Raw genomic sequence first — 24,456 nt, 5'->3', positions numbered from 1 at the left:
AGGTTAGACTCAATTTTGTGGCACTTACAGAAACATATCTTGGCCATTTACAGTATTAGGAAACTCCAAACAAGCAAACTCAAATGTGAGCGTTACACACAAAAATACAGAATTCGGTTATACTTCAAATCCAAAAGGATTGGAAAAACTAAAGTGGCCCAGAACAGCACTACTTGGCAGGTAAGACCCTCAGTTTCTTCGGCTCCAGAGAGACAAGGCACCTGAGGCACTAGGAAGGGTTCTTTCTATCTTCTCAATGAGATGAGGCACTTGTGTTCATCTGTAAAACCTGCAGACCCTATTAACTACCCAGAAATGAACCTCAGCATCCACAGCTAGTACCTGGAAGACGATGGCCGGGAGTGTTGTCTGGTAGTACCCATCTTGATCGGCTTCAGGCTCAGTCTCTTTTATCCAGTCTTTCTTGTCTGTTTCTAGAGCTTTCCGCAGCCAGGCAATGATGTTTGACTAAGGAAGTTTAGCATCGAAGGAAGGGAAAAAAGAACAGGTCCTCTGAGCCAAGGATACTGTGGTGTAGCTGCAGAAACCAAACACAGCACCCTAGGAATCCCTGTTCCCAAACAAGGGAATGCCAGAAAAGCCATCCCTAAAGCCAGCTCCATAGTGGCGGTGCCCCTGCCAGCCTCCACCGACTTAACCTTTTGGAGGACAGGATGGGTTTGTTAGAAGCACACAGAAGGTGGAGGTAGACCTGTCCGTGGAAGACCAGACACCAGTACCATCACCTCAGGTGCAAAGAACCCCTCCCTGCTTCCCAGACGTGGGCCTCTGTCAGAACACTGTCTGGTGAGCAGGTGCACTGTCCTAAGAAGCAGACCCTGACCTCCTCATCTTACTGAGACTCCCAGGGGTCACTGGGCAGTATTTGGTGCCTTAACTGCCACCCTCTCACTCCCAGACTCAGTGCTAAGTGGCTGGCAGGTGCTACCACACATCAGCAGGATGTCCTGGGGTCTTGCCAGCCTACCAGGGACAGGACAGGCTCACTCCTCCAACGAAAGATGGCTTCCATAACTGTGGAATGTATACCCCAGACAATCTCCAGATCCAGGGCCAGAGACTGGGTCCCTCTCCTTATCTAACTGGCAAATGTACGTTTCAAGACCTAATTTACCAGAAATATAGCCCACACATCTTTAGGAGGCAACTGTCAAGGTAGGGTTCTACTCCCTTCTTTTGCTCACTGGCAGTGGTTCCAGGCTGACATGCAGAGACCCAATGCAATCTTGGCACTAGACACAAACCATGTTGGGCCCACACACTGTTCTACTCACAGTAAGAGTTGACATGTACGTGTCCAGCAGCCCAGAGACCACGTTTGGAGAAAGCAAAGGCTCCAGGGTGCTAACATCCACTTCCGGGGCCAGTTCCACATTTCCCATCATCTCTGTGCTACAGCAAAACCCAGGAATGAGAAAGACTAAGAACCAGGAAAACAGACAGAAAATTCTCAGGTAAGTGTTGCTATTGCTTTTCACACACAAATACCCAACCACCCTCATGGCAGTCAGGAGAGGAGGGAAGGTGAGGCCTTGGGAAGAGCGTTGGCCAAGGAGCGTTTGTGCCACGTCACGGGGTACTGGAGGCCCACTTAGGAAGAAAGCACTGTGAGGGTGAGACTTCTTTGTTTCATCCATAATACCTCCCATGGAAGACCAGAGGCAAAAAGGAGGTGCTGAACAGACACATCCTGTGAAACAGGAAAATAATTTCTAGTGCAGAGAACACATGATATCCATAATGAAGCTCAAGTCAGCAAGGAAAAGTCACTGTGTCCAGTCTACCATGCTTAAGAAGGCAGGGCCCTGTGTACGTGGTTGGGTTCTTAAAAGTCCAAGGTTCAACTTCTCAGAAAATTCATATGCCTTATGCTGCATTCACTAAATGTGTCTTTAAATGATACTAGTCCACTCTCTGTAAGAAATCCAAGTCTTCGTGACTAAAAAACCACTTTATAAAATTATGCCAATCAAAAGAATATTTACTTAACCCAGATTATATATCCCAGGAACCTTAATTTTTTTTTGGGGGGGGGCCTTAATTTAGCATGAAAATGTTTGCAGTATGAAAGCAGTTCAACTTTTTCCATAATACAATCCAGTATGACAGAAAGGTATAACAACAGGAAATTGCCCAAGAGTTCTCAAGGAAAGAAAAGTACTTATAATGTAGTGAAGGAAAACAAAATCAACACACAGAACTGGGCAGGTCACACAAAACACACACACCCTGATCAGGTGGCTGGAACACAGGCAAAGGCCCTGGGTCCGGATGTGAGTCCTACTCCCCATTTGACTTGCTGGCCATGTGAAGTGGACACATTACTACTCCCTGTGCCTCAGTTCCCTCACATACAAAGGAAGAGAATCGTCAGTGTCTTCCTCACGTGTAGGTCATGGCTGCATGGAGATGACTGCCGGAGGTGACGACCAGGGCAGCTGTGGACTCCCAGGCGGTGTGAGAGCAGCACCAGGAGGTGACAAAAGCTGCAGCCACAGGGATCATCATTAAAAGGTAAGATATTTCCTCTGTATTTTTCTGTGCTGAAATGTATAAATTTCCTACTATACCCAATTAACAAAAACAAAAACAAAATAATCCTAAAACCTTACTGAAAAAAGAGGTTTAATTAATTTCTATGCACGAGTGAAAAGACAAAAAAAAAATTCTGATACAGTACTTAATACTGTTGTCTATTCACAAAATGATGCAAGATTAAAATTTGCTTCCTCTCAGCTAGCTCATCTTAAAGAATTTCAGAATACCTCACCATTGCTTCATTTTCCAAACCCTACCTCAAACTAATAGATAAATAAATGACTCGTGTCCCTTTTGTGAAGTGACAAAACCCCAAGGCTGAAATGTGAAAAGGATAACTGATTTTCCCAGCATACTAAAGAGAAGAAGACACCAAACCTGGGGAAGGAGCAACCCCTCCCCAAACACATGATTCTGAAGGAACTCCTAGGCCCAAGTGTCCTCACCTGCCAACTGAGGTGAAACTACCCGCTCAGTGCCACCTCGAGGAGAAAGCAGGTTAGTGCATAGTGAACACTTAGTACCAAAGGAAGGTCCAATCTGAACTACTCAATATGGACTGGACGTCAAGGGCAGAGGCACCACCCAAACATAAGAGCATTAGCCAACCAGAGGCTGGGCCCTGACCTCAAGGACAAGCCCCCATAGACGGACTAAAAATAAGGCTTTCATCAACTACAAAATAATGCCTATGGATGCTGACCACCTGACTGGAGCAAAACAATAGTAGCTGTTTAGAGACGGTCAGTATGTTATTGTACAGTTTCTAAGTAAAAGAAAACATAAGGTGTACAGTTAGTGTTACCTCGTGTAGGTGTTTAAGACCCAAGTCAACAGGCTCACAATCTCATTTGCTTCTAAGTCTTCCGATGCAAGCTCCTGCATCCTTGTGGTCAGGGCCTGGTGGTACATGCTCAGGAGATTCTTGAAAATTTCATAATGGGGAGGGAAACACTGAACCATCAGGTTTTTAGCAACAATGAGGTCATCTAGGACATACTTCCTTATGATTTCTAGGTGACGAACAAGCCACATCTTGTCAGACTCCCTGGTGTCTGCCTGTGTGCCCTCGATTCTGGTAGTTACAGTTCTGTCCAAGATGGCAAACATCTTTTCCTTCCAATTCTTGGGCCTCCCTGGAGGAACAAAGCTAGTCTGCTTTTTTCGGTCAAGTATGCGCCTGTCAATCTTTTCTTCTCTTTCGATGATCCTGACAACTGACACCAGCAAGGTGGGGTCACGGCGGACAGTGACCAGTGATCTCTGCAGCACCATCCACAGCTGCTTGGCCAGCTCATCGGAGAGCCCCTGTGTACTCCCGAAGTAGCTGTGGATGAGGGTCATGTCACGAGTGTTCCCACTGTCCATGCGGTACTGCTCATACATCAGTCCATCCCGGGAGCACTCCAGATCCATCAGCTTCCGGTGGGCCTGCAGGAGTGCCCCTTGCTCTATGAGGTCCTCGGTTTCCCTCACAATCTCAGGCACTAGGAAAAAGGGCACAAGATGGCACTGTATAAAAACCACATAAGGCTGTGCAAGATTCTGGGAAGATGGAAGAGAAGGAAGCACCAAGAATCTGTCTCCCTTCTATCTGGAAAACAATTGCACTGACAGAATCTGCCGGGTGTAACTATTAGGTTAAAGCTGTGGGGTGGCTGGTACACTGGGGAAGGGGAAAGCCTCCTTTCAGCTTCTCTTGGCAACTGGAAGGTTGGTATAAACCCTGGACTAGGTCTGACCTGGCCAGAACCCCAGTGGACTGCCTTATCCAGTATGACAGGGGTCGGGAACTTTTTAGACCGAGAGAGCCATGAACACCACATATTTTAAAGTGTAATTCCGTGAGAGCCATACAACGACCCGTGTACCTTACGCATTATCCAATAAAAATTTGGTGTTGTCCCAGAGGACAGCTGTGATTGGCTCCAGCCACCTGCAACCATGAACATGAGCGGTAGGAAATGAATGAATTGTAATACATGAGAATGTTTTATATTTTTAACGTTATTTTTTTTTTAATTAAAGATTTGTCTGCGAGCCAGATGCAGCCATCAAAAGAGCCACATGTGGCTCGCGAGCCATAGGTTCCCGACCCCTGCTGTATGAGATAGCTGACAGGTTAAACCCCTTCTCGAGTCTATGGGTGGGCACCGAGGAGAGCCAAACTGAAACACAAGGCTAGTGTATTCCAAAAGGATAGTTTATTTAAAACGCTTAGGCGTAAGCGTGCTAAGATGGACCCAAATGCCATGTTTGCCAGGGGAGGGTTGGAGTAGGATATTTATAGATTAATCAGGGATCTTGGAAAAAGCGACTAATGTCACTGCTCTCTAGGTACAAAGTAGTATTTTTTCCTATGTGGATTGGAGAGGCACCACAGTTTCTCCAAATTGTTTACCTCCCCGCCCAACTGTCTAAAGGAGGCCTGTGCTAGTTCAAAAGGTCCCAGGCCAAGAAATACAAATGGCCAACAGATATATGAAAAGATGCTCATCTTCATTAGCTATTAGAGAAATGCAAATCAAAACTACAATGAGATACCACCTCATACCTGTCAGATTAGCTATTATCAACAAGACAGGTAATAACAAGTGTTGGAGAGGCTGTGGAGAATGATAGATATATGAATTTACCAGAACTCCAACTGCCCTTTGTTATCCCACCTGGCTGCCTGACCTCACCCTTACTTACTGGATAATCACCCCTGAGGCAGAAGAGTTCCAGGAAGCTGGTCAACCACCTTAAGAAGGAGCGTTCCAGGAAGCCGAAACCGTAAAACCATAAAAAGGAACATACCAGAACTTCTTACTCAGTACCCCCTCAGGCCCTCCCAAACCCTATAGAATTCACCCATAGTCTGTAACCGGTGCCCTTCTCCCCAGAGAAGTGCCTGGCAGGGTTCCTTTCTTCCTTTCAATAAAGCCTGTTACTCTGGTCTTTTCGGACTCCAATGGATTCCAACATTTGGTGCCGGAACCAGGGACAGGGTACTAACTGCCTGGATGATCCCTCTTTGCCATCCAAACTTACAACCAGGGAAACAATGGGCAGCAGCAGCTCGTCCCGGGCTTACTCTCTGATTCTGTTTGAACGTGTAATTGTAGGTTGATTGGCCGGCGATCTGTCCCGAACCCCTGCCGGACCAGAAAGGTAAGGAGTTTCTCCCTCCCCCTTCCTCAGTTGGCCTCCAAATTTCTCTCTAAAACCACTGCTTCCTGGTCAGACGGTTTTGACTTTGGACCCCATATCTATGAGTGGTCTGCCTCTACTCCTTTATGGACTTCTACGAAAGTCTAGGCGCGCCTAGCCAGGCCCCTCTCCTATGTCCCGGGATCTCAGCCTTGGGGTGACGACCTCCTGTCTGAGACTCTCTTTCTACAGAGATTCTCTCCTCTTGGAACTGTGACTGAAGGCAGGGACGCCCCCTTCTCTCACCAGTCTCCTCTACTGTGGGCTCCTCCCAGTCCAAACCATCCAGCCAGACTCCTTTCTTTCCACTCTGGAGCAGGGCCCTGATGGAATCCTATGAAGCCCTTTAAGTTGCTGGAGCCTTTAAGAGTGTATGCCAAAAGCTGGTATTTCCTGACCTCTTTTGGGCCTTATTTGCCTTTTTCTGTTACTTCCTTGGCCATTATAGACCTTAAAAGCCATGCTGAGAAGATCTCCTTGGAACATGGGCTCCTCCCAATCTCAGGCCTCAGAGACTACTCCTCTACTCCTTCAGGATGCTCACTCGACTCTCTGAGGTTCACAGTTTGGGAGGTTTCTACTCCGAGCAGCCTGCTTCTATGGACTTCCTCGAAAGTCTAGGCACCTAGCCAGGTTGCTTTCTACTACCATTACAATATCCTAAGACATCTTGACAATTTCTGCCACTAGACTGGGAAGGTCTCAAAGATTCCTTACATGCAGGCTTCCTTCTACCTTCACTCCTGTCCTTAATTTCTGTGCCGCTTGTTCTACACGCAGGCCATTTTTGGCCAAAGAAAACTCACCTAAAGCCTCTGCTCCTAATCTGTCCTTCTCCGCAGACTCCCAACTCTCTCTCCCTCCTGCCTGACCCTTGGGGGCACCCCTCTCTCGGGACTTCTCTCTGGTCCCTCTGTGGACCTCTTCTGCTTGGGTCTCTTCCCTCCGAGAGCCTCCTCCCCTCCCTTCACAAAATTCTGTTTCTTATTCACCTGCAAATACCAGTCTCTCTTTCTCCTCCCCTGCTGGCCAGGGGCCCCTCCCTTCTTCACTGTGTTCTTAAACCCCTCTTCCCTCCTTACAGATGGGCTGTTCTGTCTCTTTTTCTTCTTTGATGCATCCTCCCACCGGCTTCAGCTGTATCTTACCCATTCCCCCTCCCCACCGGCTTCTGCCATCCCTTTACCCATTCTTCCCCCTCCTCAGAGACTGCGACTGTGTCTTCCACTCCCCCTTGCCCCCTCCCCTCTTCTCAGAATTCTAAATCTTTTTGACTCCTCTGACCATGTGGCGCCACCACCAGCACTTTAACCTCCTCCTCCTGATTCTGACCCTCCTTCTTTTCCATCCAGCTGCTCACACTGTCCATCTGTCTGCTTCCTCTCTTCCTCCCCTCTATGCTAGCAACTCCCTGCCATCTCAAAAAGCTTAAAAAAGCAGAATTGTCTATTAAGCTGTGTGAGTAAGTAATCCGTCTTGTCTCTTTGTTTGTCAGAAAATATCTCTAGTATAATTTGAACTGAAACAAGTAAAGCGTGCTCATTTAAATTTCTTAATTCATATTTGTATGTGAAGTCTTTGTTTAATGTGTAACTATGTCTGTTTCTAAGGCCTTAAACCAATAATTACCCTCCTCTTAAATCAAGGCTTATTCATTCTCTGCAGCCCCTCTCTGCCTGCCTCAAGGAGACACACCTCCACCCTTCTTAACTTCCTCACCATGAAGGGATAGCATGTCTTCTCTGCTAAGGCTCAACTTCACTCTTAGTCTGTAGTCTATCTGGGCATTGCCTTCACCCCCACCACCTGAGGTCTCACCCTAGATCAAATTCAGACCCTCCGCAGTCTCCAACCACCTACCACCGTAAATCAAATCCTTTCTTTCCTCAGTCTAATAGGCTTCTTTAGACACTGGATTCCCAATTTTGCTCTCTGAGTCAAGCCCCTCAGTGAGATCTTCTCAGCATGGCTTTTAAGGTCTATAATGGCCAAGGAAGTAACAGAAAAAGGCAAATAAGGCCCAAAAGAGGTCAGGAAATACCAGCTTTTGGCATACACTCTTAAAGGCTCCAGCACCCTAAAGGGCTTCATAGGATTCCATCAGGGCCCTGCGCCAGAGTGGAAAGAAAGGTCATTGAACTGAATGAAGCCCGCAAGTCTTTGCTGTGGAAAAAGGGACACGAGAAGGTAAGCTGCCCCCTTGCTCCATGGAGGGAGGGTTCAGTCTCTTCTAGCCCTGCTCCAGCTACCTGTGACCTGACCTTGCCCAGCATGCTGGGAATTGCCACTGAAGGCCCAACAACATCGTTCATGAACCTAAGGTATTTCTTCCAAGTAGCAGATAAGCTGATCTCATTTCTTGTGAACGCAAGGGCCATCTACTATGTCTTGCCTGAATATTTAAGTTTTATTTATCCCTCGAAGATCTCTACTGTGGGTAGTGACAGTTTGATTTTGTTGCTTTATTTAATGTATAGTATCTCCTTTATTCTTCTTGTCTCAATGCCCCATACCTATTGTAGGCTGGGACCTGCTGCTAATTCCAGCTAGAAGCAGTGGTCACTAGGACTTAAACTCTAACTGCAAAGTGTAGAAATGTAACCACCCTTTCCCTAAGTACTTGCAGGATTTACAGGTTACTCAGCAAACAGTTCAAAGACTGTCCAAGAGACACTTCCACCCAAGGACTGACTTTCACGTGGACAGGTCCACACACTGTGATCCTGGCAATTCCCATTGCTGCTAAAGTAGAAAAATGGCATAACACCTATATGTGTCTCCCTACTAACTGGACAGACACCTGTACCTTAAACTATCTCACCCCAAACATCAACTTAATCCCACCCCATGAGCCTATTCCAGTTCCTAGTACACTACCCGTCAATCTAAGGACCAAACGAGCTATACAGGTAATCCCTTTTCTTGTTGCTTTAGGAATCTCTACAGAAGTAGGTCTAGGGCCAGGGGGACTGGCCACTTCCCTGTCTTATTCCTACTCTCTCTCTCTCCCCTCTCTCTGAAGCCCAGCGAATTTGTAAACATGGAATCTGGTTTCACACAAACTGGGTGTCTTGACTACTGCCTTTCATTGGTCCACTCACTCTCCTATTTATTTTTGTAACTTTTGGACCCTGTCTCTTACGTTTGTTCACTAGTTTCTTACAGAACCGCATGCAGACCTTTGCCAATCAGAAAACTGGAAAAATCTACCTAATCCTACACACCAACCCTGAAACCTGCCCTTGCAAAACAGAAAAATATGGAACCCTATAAATACACCCCTACTCCAAATAATGGTGGAAAAACCCCTTGTTCTCAATGCTAGCACCAATTATAGGACCACTCCTAATTTTGTGCCTAATTTTAATGCTTGCCTCTTTCTTTATCAAGTTCCTGCAGGCTCGAATGAGAGAAATCTCCAGGATTACCTACAATCAAATGCTTTTACAACCCCTACTCCAACTACCCGGGGGGGGGGGTGTTCACAAAGGAGGCCCCCAATAAAGATAACAGCATGAAGTAGCTCCTGAGACAAACCTCCTTCCTGAACCCAATACCCTTTCCTTCCCCCCACCTCTTTCACTTTTTATCATACCACAGAGTTGAGAAATGATAGATATATTAATTTACCTGAACTCCAACTGCCTTTTTGTTGTCCCACCTGGCTACCTGACCTCATCCTTACTTACTGGATAACTGCCACTGAGGCAGAAGAGTTCCAGGAAGCTGGTCAACCACCTCAAGAAGGAGTGTTCCAGAAAGCCGAAACCATAAAACCATAAAAGGGAACATACCAGAACTTCTTACTCAGTACCCCCTCAGGCTTTCCCAAACCCTATAAAATTCGCCCATAGTCTGTAACCGGTGCCCTTCTCCCCAGAGAAGTGCCCGGCAGGGTTCCTTTCTTCCTTTCAATAAAGCCTGTTACTCTGGTCTTTTTGGACTCCCATGGATTCCAACAGAGAAAAGGGAACCCTCATCCATTGTTGGTGGGAATGTAAAGTAATACAACCATTATGGAAGAAAGTATGCTGGTTCCTCAAAAAATTAAGAATAGAACTACCATATGACCCAGCAATCCCTCTACTGGGAATATACCCCCATAACTCAAAAACACTGGTACATAAAGACACATGCAGCCCCATGTTCATTGCAGCATTGTTCAGTGGCCAAGACATGGAAACAACCAAAAAGCCCTTCAATAGAAGATTGGATAGAGACGATGTGGTACATATATACTATGGAATACTACTCAGCCATAAGAAATGATGACATCGGATCATTTACAACAACATGGATAGAGCTTGATAACATTATACTGAGTGAAATAAGTAAATCAGAAAAAACTAAGAACTATATGATTCCATACATAGGTGGGACACAAAATGAGACTCAGGGACATGGACAAGAGTGTGGGGGTTACGGGGTGGGGGGGAGGAAAGGGAGGGGGAAGGGGAGGGGCATAAAGAAAACCAGATGGAAGGTGACAGAAGACAATTTGACTTTGGGTGATGGGTATGCAACATAATCAAATGTCAAAATAACCTGGAGATGTTTTTTCTGAACCTATGTACCCTGACTGATCAATGTCACCCCATTAAAATTAATAAAAAAAAATTTTAAATAAAAAATAAATAGGCCCTGGTCGGTTGGCTCAGTGGTAGAGCGTCAGCCTGGCATGCAGGAGTCCCAGGTTCGATTCCCGGCCAGGGCACAAAGGAGAGGTTCCCATCTGCTTCTCCACCCCTCCCCCTCTCCTTCCTCTCTGTCTCTCTCTTCCTCTCCCACAGCAGAGGCTCCATTGGAGCAGGGATGGCCTGGACGCTGAGGATGGCTTCATGGCCTCTGCCTTAGGCGCTAGAGTGGCTCTGGTGGCAACAGAGCGACACCCCAGATGGGCAGAGGATCGCCCCCTAGTGGGCATGCCGGTGGATCCCAGTCGGGTGCATGCGGGAGTCTGTCTGACCGCCTCCCCATTTCCAGCTTCAGAAAATACCAAAAAAATAAAAATAAAAAATAAATAAATAAAAGGTCCCAGGCCCAGCCCAGCAGGTCGAAGCTTCAGGCAAGCCAGTCCCCCCTCCTCCCACTGGTTTGCATTGCCCTTGGAATGGGGGTGGGGGAGGGCTGATCTGCTATTAGAAGGCAGTGCCCCTGGGCCTGTAGCCAGGCTTTTATTGTGATGTAAACTCCACTTAGTTATCAGGCCCCTTCCCAATATAAGCTTTCCCTAACTTTTGCAAAATAAACTTTTTTCTATATTTCAAAATGAAGTTCAGGAAGCCATTAAGTGAGAGAATATCAAGCCAATTAATTACAACCTCACAGTGGGGGAAGGAAAATGTGCTGCTTTGAGCCTGGGTAAGAAATTGGGTGAGGGGGAATTTTAGTTATAAAGGGGGTCCTGGTTTTAAAAGCCACCGTGAATGCAAACCTTATCGAAACTTTTCCGGAATTCTAGTCTATTGAAGGGTTACAACTTCCAGGGGAAGGCTCAGACAATAAATTGCAATTAACTTTGGTCAATTTCAGCTCTTAACACAACAGCAACTACTGTTCCCCCACCCCCTACCATGTCCACCACATGTTTCTAGCAGCAGCTTACATACAGCTTATGGGAGCCAGAGTATATAAAAAGGACCCTCCCCTCCAAATACTGGGGATCTGTGCTCCAACTGCTGATTGCTGCCTCGGATCACAGAGGTGCAGACACAGAGGCAGGCACCATTATTGCTGCAGCCCACCCCCACTGTTCCAAGCCTCTCTCCCACGAGGTGAAGTGCGAGAAGTGACTTCCAGGGGACTTACAGGACCAGTACCATTTTACTCCCTTCATTTTTCTCTTTTTCCCTTTTGGAAACTAGGTGTTTAAAGACTAGGACTAGGACATTCAAAAGCAATCTCATTTCCTGGGGAATTTAGAAAGTGACTACACAGGCCCAGGGAAAGGCACAGGCTCAGAAAAGACCTGAGACCTTAAGTTTATATCTGAGGCTGATCCTCAGTACACACAGCCTATAACAATATAAAAACCACAATAAACAAAAATCAGCATACTTAATAAACAAAAATCAGCATACTTAATAAGAAAGAGAATTGATTTTGAGTTACCAAATTATCATTAATAGATTCAAATGTCTAGTATTCAACAAAAAAAATCACAAGATATACAATGATATAGAAACATATGAAAGATCAAAGTAAAAAATAAACCAGCCCTGGCCGGTTGGCTCAGCGGTAGAGCGTCGGCCTAGCGTGCGGAGGACCCGGGTTCGATTCCCGGCCAGGGCACACAGGAGAAGCACCCATTTGCTTCTCCACCCCTCCGCCGCACTTTCCTCTCTGTCTCTCTCTTCCCCTCCCGCAGCCAAGGCTCCATTGGAGCAAAGATGGCCCAGGCGCTGGGGATGGATGGCTCTGCGGCCTCTGCCCCAGGCGCTAGAGTGGCTCTGGTCGCAACATGGCGACGCCCAGGATGGGCAGAGCGTCGCCCCTGGTGGGCGTGCCAGGTGGATCCCGGTCGGGCACATGCGGGAGTCTGTCTGACTGTCTCTCCCTGTTTCCAGCTTCAGAAAAAAAAAAAGAAAAAAAAACAATAAAAACTGTCCTTGAGAAAGATTAGATGGTGAATTTACTAAAGATAGACTTTAAATCAAGTTTAAATATGCTCCAAGAACTAAGGAAGACATGGAGAAAGCTAAGAAAATGACATATGAACAAAATGGAAATACAAATAAAGAGAAAAAAGGGGGAATGAACACACAATACAGTGTACAGAAGATGTGTTGTAGAACTGTACACCTGAAACCTATACAATTCTGCTAATCAGTGTTACTCCAATAAATTCAATTAAAAGATAATAAATAAATAGGTAGATAAAAATCTGAAAAGAAACAAAGAAATTGGCAAGCTAAAAAGTACTATAACTGAAATTAAAATTTTACTTCAGGGATTCAGACAGATTTGAGCAGGCAGAAGAGAGAATCAGCAAACTTAAAAACAGTACAACAGTCTGTATAAGGAAGAGAAAGAAAAATGACTCAAGAAAAGTGAACAGGGCCTAAGGTACCTCTGAGACACCATCAAACAGGCCAAAATGCGCAATGTGGAAATCCCAGAAGAAAAGAAAAAAAAGGGGCAGGATTATTTGACTAATGGTAAAAAAATTTATCAAGTTTGATGAAAAACATGAATATAAACATCCAAAAGTTCAATAAACTCTAAGTAGGAAAAACTCAAATACCCATACTAAGCCTTTATAATCAAATTATTGAAAGCCAAAGACAAAAGAATCTTGAAAGCAGAAGAGAGAAGCAACTGATCACATACAAAGAATCCTCAATAAGATTATAAGCAGATTTCTCATCAGAAACTGGAGGTAGAGAACAGCGGGCTGGTATATTCAAAGTGCTAAAAGAAGAATAAAAACTGTTACCTAAGAATCCTAGATCTGGCCCTGGCCAGTTGGCTCAGCGGTAGAGCGTCGGCCTGGCGTGCGGGGGACCCGGGTTCGATTCCCGGCCAGGGCACATGGGAGAAGCGCCCATTTGCTTCTCCACCCCCACCCCCCTCCTTCCTCTCTGTCTCTCTCTTCCCCTCCTGCAGCAAAGGCTCCATTGAAGCAAAGATGGCCCTGGCGCTGGGGATGGCTCCTTGGCCTCTGCCCCAGGCGCTAGAGTGGCTCTGGTCGCGGCAGAGCGACGCCCCGGAGGGGCAGAGTATCGCCCCCTGGTGGGCAGAGCGTCGCCCCTGGTGGGCGTGCCGGGTGGATCCCGGTCGGGCGCATGCGGGAGTCTGTCTGACTGTCTCTCCCCGTTTCCAGCTTCAGGAAAAAAAAAAAAAGAATCCTAGATCAGGCAAAGCTATCCTTCAGAAATGAAGGCAAAATTAAGACATTCCCAGATAAACAAAAGCTGAGGGAGCTCGTGACCACTAGACATGCCTCACCAGAAATGCTCAAGGGAGTCCTACAAAGTAAAATGAAAGGACACCAGATACTAATTTGAAGCTATATGGAGAAATAAAGATCTCAGTAAAGATAAATACATGGATAGTTGTAAAAGCTATTTTTTTTTTGTAAATTTGGTTTGTGATTCTCCTTTTACTCTACATAATTTGAAACTAATAAATTTAGAAAAAAATAAAAATATTAGTCCAAAGCTAGTATTGCTGTAACTTTGGTTTATAATTCCTATTTTGTTTTCTACATAATTTGAGAGACTGGTGCATTAAGAACACCTATTAGTCTATGTTTTGGGACACATACAATGTGTCCGTAAAGTCATGGTGCACTGTTGACTGGTCACAGGAAAGCAACAAAAAATGATAGAAATGTGATACCTGCACCAAATAAAAGGAAAACCCTCCCAGTTTCTGTATGTTGATGTGGCAGTATGTGCACATGCGCAGATGATGACGTAACACCATGTATACAGCAGAGCAGCCCACGGCCATGCCAGTCGAGATGTGGACGGTACAGAGGAAAGTTCAGTGTGTTCTGTGTCTCGCTAAATTCAAATCTGTGACCAAAGTGCAACGTGAATATCAGCGTGTTAATAACAAAGCGCCACCACATAGGAATAACATTACTCGGTGGGATAAGCAGTTGAAGGAAACTGGCAGTTTGGTGGAGAAACCCCGTTCTGGTAGGCCATCAGTCAGTGACGAGCCTGTAGAGGCTATACGGGATACCTACCTAAGGAGCCCTAAAAAATCTGTGCGTGAGACCACATCGAACTGCACTGAATAGGTATGAAACTGGGAGAGTTTTCCTTTTATTTGGTGCAGATTTCACATTTCTATCATCTTTTGTTGCTTTCCTGTGACTGGTCAAAAGTGCACCATGACTTTACAGACACACTGTATTGTGTAAGTATGTAATTCTGTGACATTAGTAACTGGAAGGAGATGAGAACAGAGTTGAAGAAATAGAGGTTTTATATGTTGTTGAAGTTAAGCTGGCATAAATTCAAATTAGTGTTACAACTTTAAGATGTTAAATGTAATCCCCACGGGAACCACAAAGAAAATAGCTATAGGCTATACATAAAAGGAAAAGAAAAAAAAAACATTAAAATGTTTCAGCAGCCCTGGCCGGTTGGCTCAGCGGTAGAGCGTCGGCCTAGCGTGCGGAGGACCCGGGTTCGATTCCCGGCCAGGGCACACAGGAGAAGCGCCCATTTGTTTCTCCACCCCTCCGCCGCGCTTTCCTCTCTGTCTCTCTCTTTCCCTCCCGCAGCCAAGGCTCCATTGGAGCAAAAATGGCCCGGGCGCTGGGGATGGCTCTGTGGCCTCTGCCTCAGGCACTAGAGTGGCTCTGGTCACAACATGGCGACGCCCAGGATGGGCAGAGCATCGCCCCCTGATGGGCGTGCCGGGTGGATCCCGGTCGGGCGCATGCGGGAGTCTGTCTGACTGTCTCTCCCTGTTTCCAGCTTCAGAAAAATGAAAAAAAAAAAAATGTTTCAGCACACAAAAAATCGACTACACACAAAAGTAGATAACAATGCAGAAAATGAATAAAAATGGTCTAAGGCCGTGATGGCGAACCTTTTTATAAAAACCGCCCACTTTTGCAGTGCTGGTCCACCATGAAAGCTGGAATGCCCACTAGTGGGCAGGAGGGACCAAGTTGACTAGCACTGCAAAAGTGGGCAGTTTTTATAAAAAGGTTCGCCATCACAGCTCTAAGGCATATAAAAAGCAAACAGGAAAATGATAGAATTAAGTCTCTCCTTATCAGTAAGTACTTAAAATATAAGTATATTAAACTCTCCAGAAGACAGAGACTGGAAGAATCGGTAAAAATCTCACACTCCAACTACAAGAAACTCACCTGAGATCCAAAACCACAAATAGATTTGGACAGTGAAAGGATAGGAAGATAATCCATGCAAATATACTGCTCATAAAAATTAGGGGATCAGAGACCGTGCAGATACTCCATTACTTTCAGCCTTCTGTATAGTGCATTTTCACCAATGAAATAAAAGTTGATTTTGCATCTCATTTGCATAACTGAACAACTTTCCTGGTCTTCTTGTTTGTTTAATAAATAAAAAAAATAAATCAAATGCTTCTTTTTTTTATCACTTCATATTCATTTTGAAATATCACCTAGTTTTTGTGAACAGTGTAGTAACCAAATAGAGCAGGGGTGACTATACTATTTTCAGACAAAATAAACTTGAAAATTTTATTTTAAAATTGAGAAAAATTACAAAATCCAAAGAAGAAAGTATGTATTAATAAAAGGTTCAATCCAGCAGGACCACACAACAATTACAAACATTTGCACACAGACTATCAAAATACATAAAGCAAAAACTGACAGAACTGAAAGTAGAAACATATATAATAATAGTTGGAGACTTCAATACACCACTCACAAAGATGGCTAGAATAATTAGACAGAAGGTAAATAAAAAATTAGAGGATTTAAACAATAGATCTAACAGACATATACAAAACACTACACAACAATTGTACACACATTCTTTTTACATGTACATAGGATGTTTTCCAGGATAGGTTAGAATACAAATTAAATGTCAATAAATTTTAAAGGATAGGTATCATACAAAGTACCTTCTGTGACCACACTGGATCAAGTTAGAAAACTGTAACAGATGAAAATTCACAAATTTGAGGAAACAACATACTCTTAGTGGGTCAAAGGAAAACTCACAAGGAAAATTAGAAATACTTAGGTACAAATGAAAATGAAAACATTTATCAAAACTTACAGGTTGCGGAATACTATGGGGCCATGAAAAAGAAAGAAATCTTACCTTTTGGGACAACATGGATGGACCTGGAAACTATTATGTTAAGTGAAATAAGCCAGGCAGAGAAAAAAGAAATATCATATGAGTTCACTCATTTGAGGAATCGAATGAACAATGTGAATTGAGACAGAGGAGAGATCAAAGGGACCAGAGGAAAACAGGACAGAGGGAAAAGGGATGATAGGATGGGATAAACCTGAAGGGAAGTGGGGAGGGCGCTATGGGAAGGGGGCAAGGGAGATGTTGAGGGGAATATTGGGAAGGGTAGATGCATTTGGGGCAACACTAGAATCTATGTAAACATAGTAAATTAAAATCAATTATAAAATAAAAATAAAAAACTTACAGGATGCAAGGAAAGCAGTGCTAAAGGACAAGTGTTATAAATAAAAAACACTCATGTTGAAAAAGATTTCAAATCAACAACCTAACTTTGCAATTTAAGGAACTAGAAAAAAACAGCTAAACCCAAAGCTACCAGGAGGGAATAAAAATGGTTGGAGCAGAGATAAACAAATAGAGAACAGAAAAATAATAGAGAATATCAATAAAACCAAAATATGGTTCTTTGAAAAGATCAACAATTTAAAAATCTTTAGCTAGATGGACTAAGAAAAAAAAAGGCTCCAGTACTAAAATTAGAAATGAGAGTGTGGACATTACTATCAATTCTATAGAGATAAAAAGATGGTAAGAAAATATCATGAATTGTAGGCCAACATATTGGATAGCCTAGAACAGAGGTCCCCAAACTTTTTACACAGGGGGCCAGTTTACTGTCCCTCAGACTGTTGGAGGGCTGGACTATAAAACAAACTATGAACAAATCCCTATGCACACTGCACATATCTTATTTTAAAGTAAAAACACAAAACAGGAACAAATACAATTTTAAAATAAAGAACAAGTAAATTTAAATCAACAAACAGACCAGTATTTCAATGGGAACTATGGGCCTGCTTTTGGCTAATGAGATGGTCAATGTGCTCCTCTCACTGACCACCAATGAAAGAGGTGCCCCTTCTGGAAGTGCAGCGGGGGCCGGATAAATGACCTCAGGGGGCCGCATGCAGCCCGCAGGCCGTAGTTTGGAGACCCCTGGCCTAGAAGATGATGTGGCAAATTATTAGAAAGATAAAAACTACTGAGACTAAGTCACTAAGAAACAGAAAATCTAAATAGACCTCAAATTAGAAAGGGGTTGAGGGGGTGAGTGGGGAGCTATCAGTTAATGGGTGTAGAGTTTCATGATGTTTTTTCTTCCAGTTTTAAGATACAACTGACATACAGCACTGTACAAAGAGGTTCGGTTTGTAAGATGAAAAGAGTTCTGAAGATTGATGGTGGTGGGTAGCACAATAATATGAAAGTACTTAATACCACAAAACTGTACACTTAAAATGGTCAAGGTAGCATATTTTATATAATATATATTTACATTTTTAAAAAGTGGGTGAAAAAAGGTTATGTACACAGAATTATTGAATTACAGACAATAAGAAAAGTCTGGAGAGAGCTAAATAATAAGCCCAATATCCTCCCAGGAAAAATCCACTCCTAACAAAAAAACACATATGAAACATAGGTACAATTGTTCATCATGGGAATAAAATTATTTTCAATTTCTGTGGATGAACTGCTTTCCAGTAAAGAAACTCTTTGGTCATTTGGCATTAACTTTACAAGATGAAAGGAAATGTTGCCAGTCAACAGGCAAGCACAAGAGGAGAAAATTAACTAGGAAGGCACTGGCTGAATGTTATTAAGGAGATCCTGGTGTGAGGACTTTGTTCCAATTCCAGGCAATCCACAGTCATCAAGAGGAGCAGCTTCCTAGGCACCCACTGTGGAATCGGTAGTGTTGTGCCATTCATAGGAGGATGCAAGACATGGCCCCAGGGAGATGAGCATATATAGAATAACGGGGCCAGGTACTCAACAGTGCTGCCATCAGACACAGATATAAGAACAGGACACACCAAAGAACACTGTGGCAGGAGCAAAGCCTCCTGTGCTGTGGATTTACAGCAGTGGGTAGGTGGGAAGAACCGTACTACATTACACTCAGGGGTCAAGCAGAGTTTGGAGAAAGACAGAAAGAACTCACTGAGATCAGGCACAACATAAAGGCAGGGAAGTGATCAGACTATCCAGAGGATTCTTGCTGGGATGCTGACGGAGGCAAGGGGACAGGGGAGGGATGGGCTCTGGAGTAGGGGTTGCATGAGGAGCTCCTAACACAGCAGACCATGTGAGGAAGCTATGCTAAACACAACAGGAAGGCCACCCAGGTCAGGTGACAGTTAACACTTTCCTAAACAGGCCATGGAGCACTCTCCACCACTATAGAGGTGTTGGGAGATTACTCTGAAAGGGTTATTCCCACACTTTATGCCCCTACACCATCCTCACCAGCCCTACAGCCTCTACCAGGTCTGGTACCAACTAAGACTGAGGCTCCCAGGGGTGCCCCAACCCTGCCCTCCAGGCCCCTGGCCTGTGCATACTCTTCATCCTCCAAGAAACTGCTGCTCTCCTTCGTCACCTACCTCTCCCTCTGGGGAATGCTCCCTCTCTGTCCTGTTCACAGGGCTGCTTCTCTCACAGACCACAAGCTCCTTTCTAGGGTGTGTTGTGGTGCATCTTCATTCTTCTGCATCTGGCAGAATCCCAGCTGGAATACTGATCTAACAGCCACCCTGCCATTGAGGGAATGCAGCTTACACAGTACTGTCTCAATAAACACAGAACTAGCCTTTACTTGCTCAGTTGATCATTTCCATCCGTGGAATTATCCAAAATAAGACGTTAACTGTGTAAGCAGGAATCACACTTACTGCCCACTCTGAGGCAGATCTATAAAACAGTGCACAAAGGTGGACCACCTCTGCATCACCCACAGAGCAAGAAAAACCAGGCAAGAGCTGTAGGTATGAGCCAGCAGCACTCTACACTCTACCTTGTGATGCCCAAGGTGCCCACAGCCCCACTATCAGCCCAGCTACCTGAGAAAATGTTCTTGAGGTTCTCCACGGCGGCAGCAAGCTGACTGTGCCGCACCACGGCATCCTTCACGTCCTTGAGGCTCTCGATAGTGTTGATGCTCTGTCTCCAGTCCTTGCTGACATCGGCCAGGGACCGCTGGATGTCCTTCACATCGTGCAGTGCATTGTGCAGCTGGCTCAGGCCTGTGCGCACTCCATCTAACTGCGACTGGATAGCTGCCTGGGGGAGACATTGGCCAGTGAGTCCCTGGGCAGCCACAAACAAATCTTCCTAGGAGGCTCAAGTGGAGAAATGTCACTTCAGTAGCAGGGAACAGTCAATACCCAAGAAAGGAGAATAAAACTGAACAGTACCCAATTGATTCCCAAGGGAACTTTTTCTTTTCTTTTTTTCATTGCTGCCTTAGAACAAAACAATGACTTTTAAATTTTTTTGAGAAAACCTCACAACACTCCTCATCCAGCCCCTCTGCCTGAAGACTACAATAGATACCACCATGGCTGCCCCTCAGGTCCTGTGGACACCCTTTAAATGGTTATCTTTAGGACACCTTTCGTGATCTCCCAGGTGCCTCTCAGTTTCCTAAAAGGCCTTATCTTGGTGCTGAAAACTGTCAGAATTTGCTCATCAGCTTTAGGGATGAGAGGTCTCTTGTCATTCACCCTGAGTCAGACTTTACTCAAAGACTACCAGCCCCACTGCAAAGAGCTGGTATATGTAAGGTTGGGACTCACTCCATGAGCCCACCAAAATGCAGTGAGCTGTACAGTCAGAGGGAGAGGGCCTGACAGAACAGTAGCAGGTGACTGGGAAGGAAAGGGAAGGACCAAGTAGCACAAAAAGACCAGGAACATCTTTAACCCAGGAGTCTTAAGTTGCATAATTAACAGTGACTATAACAGACCACGCAAGGTTTCTAAGTCACTAATGATAATCTTTAGTTAATCCCAAAAGTTCCAGAATAGATGAAAATTCTGACTAAAAATGCAGATCCACATTCTCTTTAAAATTAATATGAAACTGCTGTTTCAAATCTATCCCATGAGTTTTGGGATGCCTCTTTGGTACAAATGAATGGCCTTATCCTGTCTCATCAGGCTGCCATTACCATACCTGGATACCAGCATTATCAATGGAGAGCTGACCTCACTGACAGATAGTGTAAAAATTAATTTTCCTCAAAGACAAATTCTCAAGATCACTCTGCTGCCTATCAACCATGCACCCAGGATTTTAACATTTTTATGCCTATCCTCAGTGCGTACTTTTTTAGTGCGTACTTTTTAATAAAACCTCCCTTTTTTGTACGAATTAAGTCGAAAGCCAATCCAAATCATATAATACCTTGACAAAAATTATTTTCTTTCTTGTCCCCACTTTCACACACTCATTTTTTTGTGTGTGTGTGTTTTTCTGAAGTTGGAAACGGGCAGGCAGTCAGACAGACTCCCGCATGCTCCCGACCAGGATCCACCCAGCATGCCCACCAGGGGGCAATGCTCTGCCCATCTAGGGCATTGCTCTGTTGCAACCAGAGCCATTCTAGCGCCTGAGGCAGAGGCCACAGAGCCATCCTCAGCGCCTGGGCAAACTTTGCTCCAGTGGAGCCTTGGCTGCAGGAGAGGAAGAGAGAGACAGAGAGGAAGGAGAGGGGGAGGGGTGGAGAAGCAGATGGGCACTTCTCCTGTGTGCCCTGGCCAGGAATCAAATCCAGGACTCCCACACGCCAGGCCGACGCTCTACCACTGAGCCAACTGGCCAGGGCCTCACACACTCTTAATAAATGTGTGTCTCTTTCTCCCTACTATCCCAGGGCCAGCAGAATTCCTGGCACACAGTTCCCCAGCCACAGAGCATGCTAAAGTGACCTAAAAAAATTTTGGAAAGCACTCTGTAGAAGAGCTTTCAAGAAAAAGAAATAGCTGTTATTCTTCTAATATTTTTTAAAAAGTTAAGTGAAAATTCCAGGTGCTTAAAAAGGTTGTTCCCCTGGTGTTTTGTTGTTGTTTAATTTAATGAGAAGAGGGGAGACAGACAGACTCCTGCATGCACCCTGACTGCGATCCACCCAACAAGCCCCCTAGGGTGTGATGCTCTGCCCATTTGGGGGGTTGTTCCATTGCTCAGCAACTGAGTTGTTCTTAGTGGCTGAGGCAGAGGCCATGGAGCCATCCTCAGTGCCCAGGCCAACTTGCTCCAATCCAGCCATGGCGGGGAAGGAGGGGAGGGAGAGAGAGGGATGGAGGTGGAGAGAGGGAGAGAAGAGAGAGAGAGAGAGAGAGAGAGAAGCGAGAGGGGGAAAGGTGGAGAAACAGATGGGCACTTCTCCTGTGTGCCCTGACTGGGAATCAGACCCAGAATATCCACACATCAGGCTGACATTCTACCACTGAGCCAACAAGCCAGGGCCTCCCCTGGTGTTTTCAATATTCCTACAATCTTGTTTATAAATCTACTGATTGGTAATATACTTTTGGAAGGAACGTGCCAAATAAAGGTAATTCTCCATTCCACCTCTTTCTAGATCATCACTAAGTCTATAGGAAAGTTATAATAATGAAACTAAGCAAAAACCTAAAATTTGCAATAAATGGGGTGTAGCAGGTGCCTGTGGCCTCTCTGGCCTCATACCTTCAATCTGGCCTCCACGGAGGCCTTTTTCCGGGCCTCTCTTCTGCGATACTGCTCCACTTTGTCCAGCTGATCCGGGCGCTGAAGCATCCCAGCAACCCTTTGGACTGCTGTTGCAACAGCCTCCCGGTCTGTCTCCTTCATGGTTAAAAAGCAGGCAGAATCTCTGAATCTGTCATACTAGAGTTACGTACCCTGTGTGCATGGGGGAGAGGGAACAGGAGGGGAAGATGTGTTAAAAAGGTAGAAATGTTAAGTACAAAATACACCTGTTCCCCATAGTTAGTTGTTCATAGTGGAGCTAGGAGAGCATTTGATTAATCCAGTAAATCTGAAAAAATGTTTAAGTAGGAATATCAACTCCTTTATAAGAAATACAAACCTTCAGAACTTAAATATGGTGAAAGTTCTACCTTTAAAGGGAGCAGAGGTATGCATTCAGGGGTATAAAATATGAGCATATGAAAGATCCCTCTGTGTGGACCCAGATCACTCAGCCTATCAGGTGTCGGTCTTCAAGGCATATTTTCTTGCTCAGACAGGACCAAATTCTTATTTCCAGAGCTTTCACACCACCCTTTGGCCATGCTGGTGGAGCAGCTGCACCAAAATGTCTGTGAGGACAATGAGGCAAAGGGACAGCACACCTCACCACCCCAGCCAAAGTCCCAACACACATCCTATGATTCACCTCAAAAATCCCTACTGCCTGTAGTACCCAGATTTCTGTTTCCTACTATTTAAGAGCCTAGGGAAACAAAGGTAAGAGGGCAGCAGGCTCAGGTGCAACACAGAGCATAGATGCTCTGGTATCAAGCAAATCTGCCTTCAACCCTAGCTCCACCAACATCCTAGTCATGGAATCAAAGGGAGATATGGTTACTGTCTGGCGAACGAGGATAAAACAGGAATCCGTTCCCCTTAACTTCAGCCATAGAACTTCTATTTCCATGCATGTTTTCTGTACACAATTTCTCAAAGATATGAAAAAGACTCGCCCTCTCCCAAAATGTTCCTTTTCCCATTCCCACATGCTTTCAGAAAAACACTTGACATCACGGAGGATTTCCTGAGGGCTCAGTGTTAAATAATTCCTCCGTTTGTACATGATATGCCTTTTCATTTCTCTTTCAAATGGATCTATATGCAACCACTTTCTTTTTTATTTATTTATTTATTCTCTGATTATGAAGTTATAGACACCAAGGCAGAAAATCTGGACAGGCAACCCGCCTTAAACCCGTCATTCAGAGGCAGCCTCTTCTACCAGGGCTCCCGGTTTTCCTTTTGTTTTCCAAAGTTGACATCCACCTGCGTACATAACCCTGTATTTGCTTTTGTTTCCCTGTTTTGCTCTGACATGCTTCCAGCATTTCCAGCAACATTAACACCTGTACAATTTTCACTTTGTGGAGAGTCGCACAAGGAGGGGTCGCCAGTGGTCGCAGGTGCGCAAAGCATCAGACCGCGCTTGTGGTTGTTAGCGGCCGCAGCCCCGACCGTCTTTCCCAGACAGCCGGGCGTCTTCAGAACTTGACAGTCACCTACTCGCGACAGGATCCCCGGGCGACGGGCGATACTGCGGCCGCCGCTCTTGAGGAGGCCACGACCGACTGCGGCCCTAACATAATTGGGGCGAAGGGGCGGCGGTGGCTGTTTCCCGTACTGTGCCTTCCGCCTTCAGGGCGGCGCCCCGCCGCCCGCCCGAGCCCGTGGAGGGACAGAGGCAGAAGCCAGCGACCACCGCCCAGGAGACCCCATACGCCCCCGCCCCATCTTCGCAGACCCCTCACCGTCAGTACAGCCTCCGCCAGCCGCCCGACCGGAAATAAGGGACCCGCAGCCGCTTCCGCTTCCGGCCGCACGACCGGAAGAGCGGGGCTGGTGGCGTTCCTGCCCACGGACCGCGCCCACCTGTGGAGGCAACTAGGATTTACGCGGCTTCTCTCTCAGAAGGGGTAACTGCTAATGGGAGGCGCTCTTCGGGTCTCTCCTGTCAGTGCAGCGGCCGTCCCCTCCTCTGGACCGCGTCCTCAGAAATTCACCCGCGCGTGCCGCGCTTGCCCTCGGATGTCCTCCCTAACCTTCCTCTGCGGGACAGCCATGCCACACCTCGTTTCGTGTCTCCACCACGGCCTCCACCTCTATGCGCCCTGGTCATCTGCTACGCCTGTCTGCCCGGCACAGTGTAGCGGGGCCCTGTCCCCAGACCAACGATTGGCACGTGGCAGACGTTCAGTAAATGAGAGTCATGTGTGACACCCGACAACCTCCGTGTCAC

At 45.6% G+C, this 24,456-nt stretch overlaps 1 protein-coding gene across 1 annotated transcript in view; it reads right to left on the bottom strand.

Moving 5' to 3' along the window:
* EXOC3 (exocyst complex component 3) overlaps positions 1-24,023 on the bottom strand; it is a 33,739-nt gene extending 9,716 nt beyond the window's left edge. The window contains exons 1-6 of the mRNA XM_066243067.1: positions 23,969-24,023; positions 22,176-22,370; positions 19,544-19,763; positions 3,365-4,046; positions 1,296-1,413; positions 343-468 (exon numbers count right to left, since the gene is read on the bottom strand). Coding sequence (XP_066099164.1) covers positions 343-468; positions 1,296-1,413; positions 3,365-4,046; positions 19,544-19,763; positions 22,176-22,319 — 1,290 coding nt within the window. The 5' untranslated portion in view covers positions 22,320-22,370; positions 23,969-24,023. The remainder of the gene's footprint in view (positions 1-342; positions 469-1,295; positions 1,414-3,364; positions 4,047-19,543; positions 19,764-22,175; positions 22,371-23,968) is intronic.
* Between the last annotated feature and the right edge of the window lie 433 nt (positions 24,024-24,456).

This window comes from Saccopteryx bilineata, chromosome 1, assembly GCF_036850765.1.
Source record: "Saccopteryx bilineata isolate mSacBil1 chromosome 1, mSacBil1_pri_phased_curated, whole genome shotgun sequence".
NCBI lineage: Eukaryota > Metazoa > Chordata > Mammalia > Chiroptera > Emballonuridae > Saccopteryx > Saccopteryx bilineata.
The sequence above is the reverse complement of the archived record's forward strand: the minus strand, read 5'-3'. Positions and strand labels throughout refer to the sequence as shown.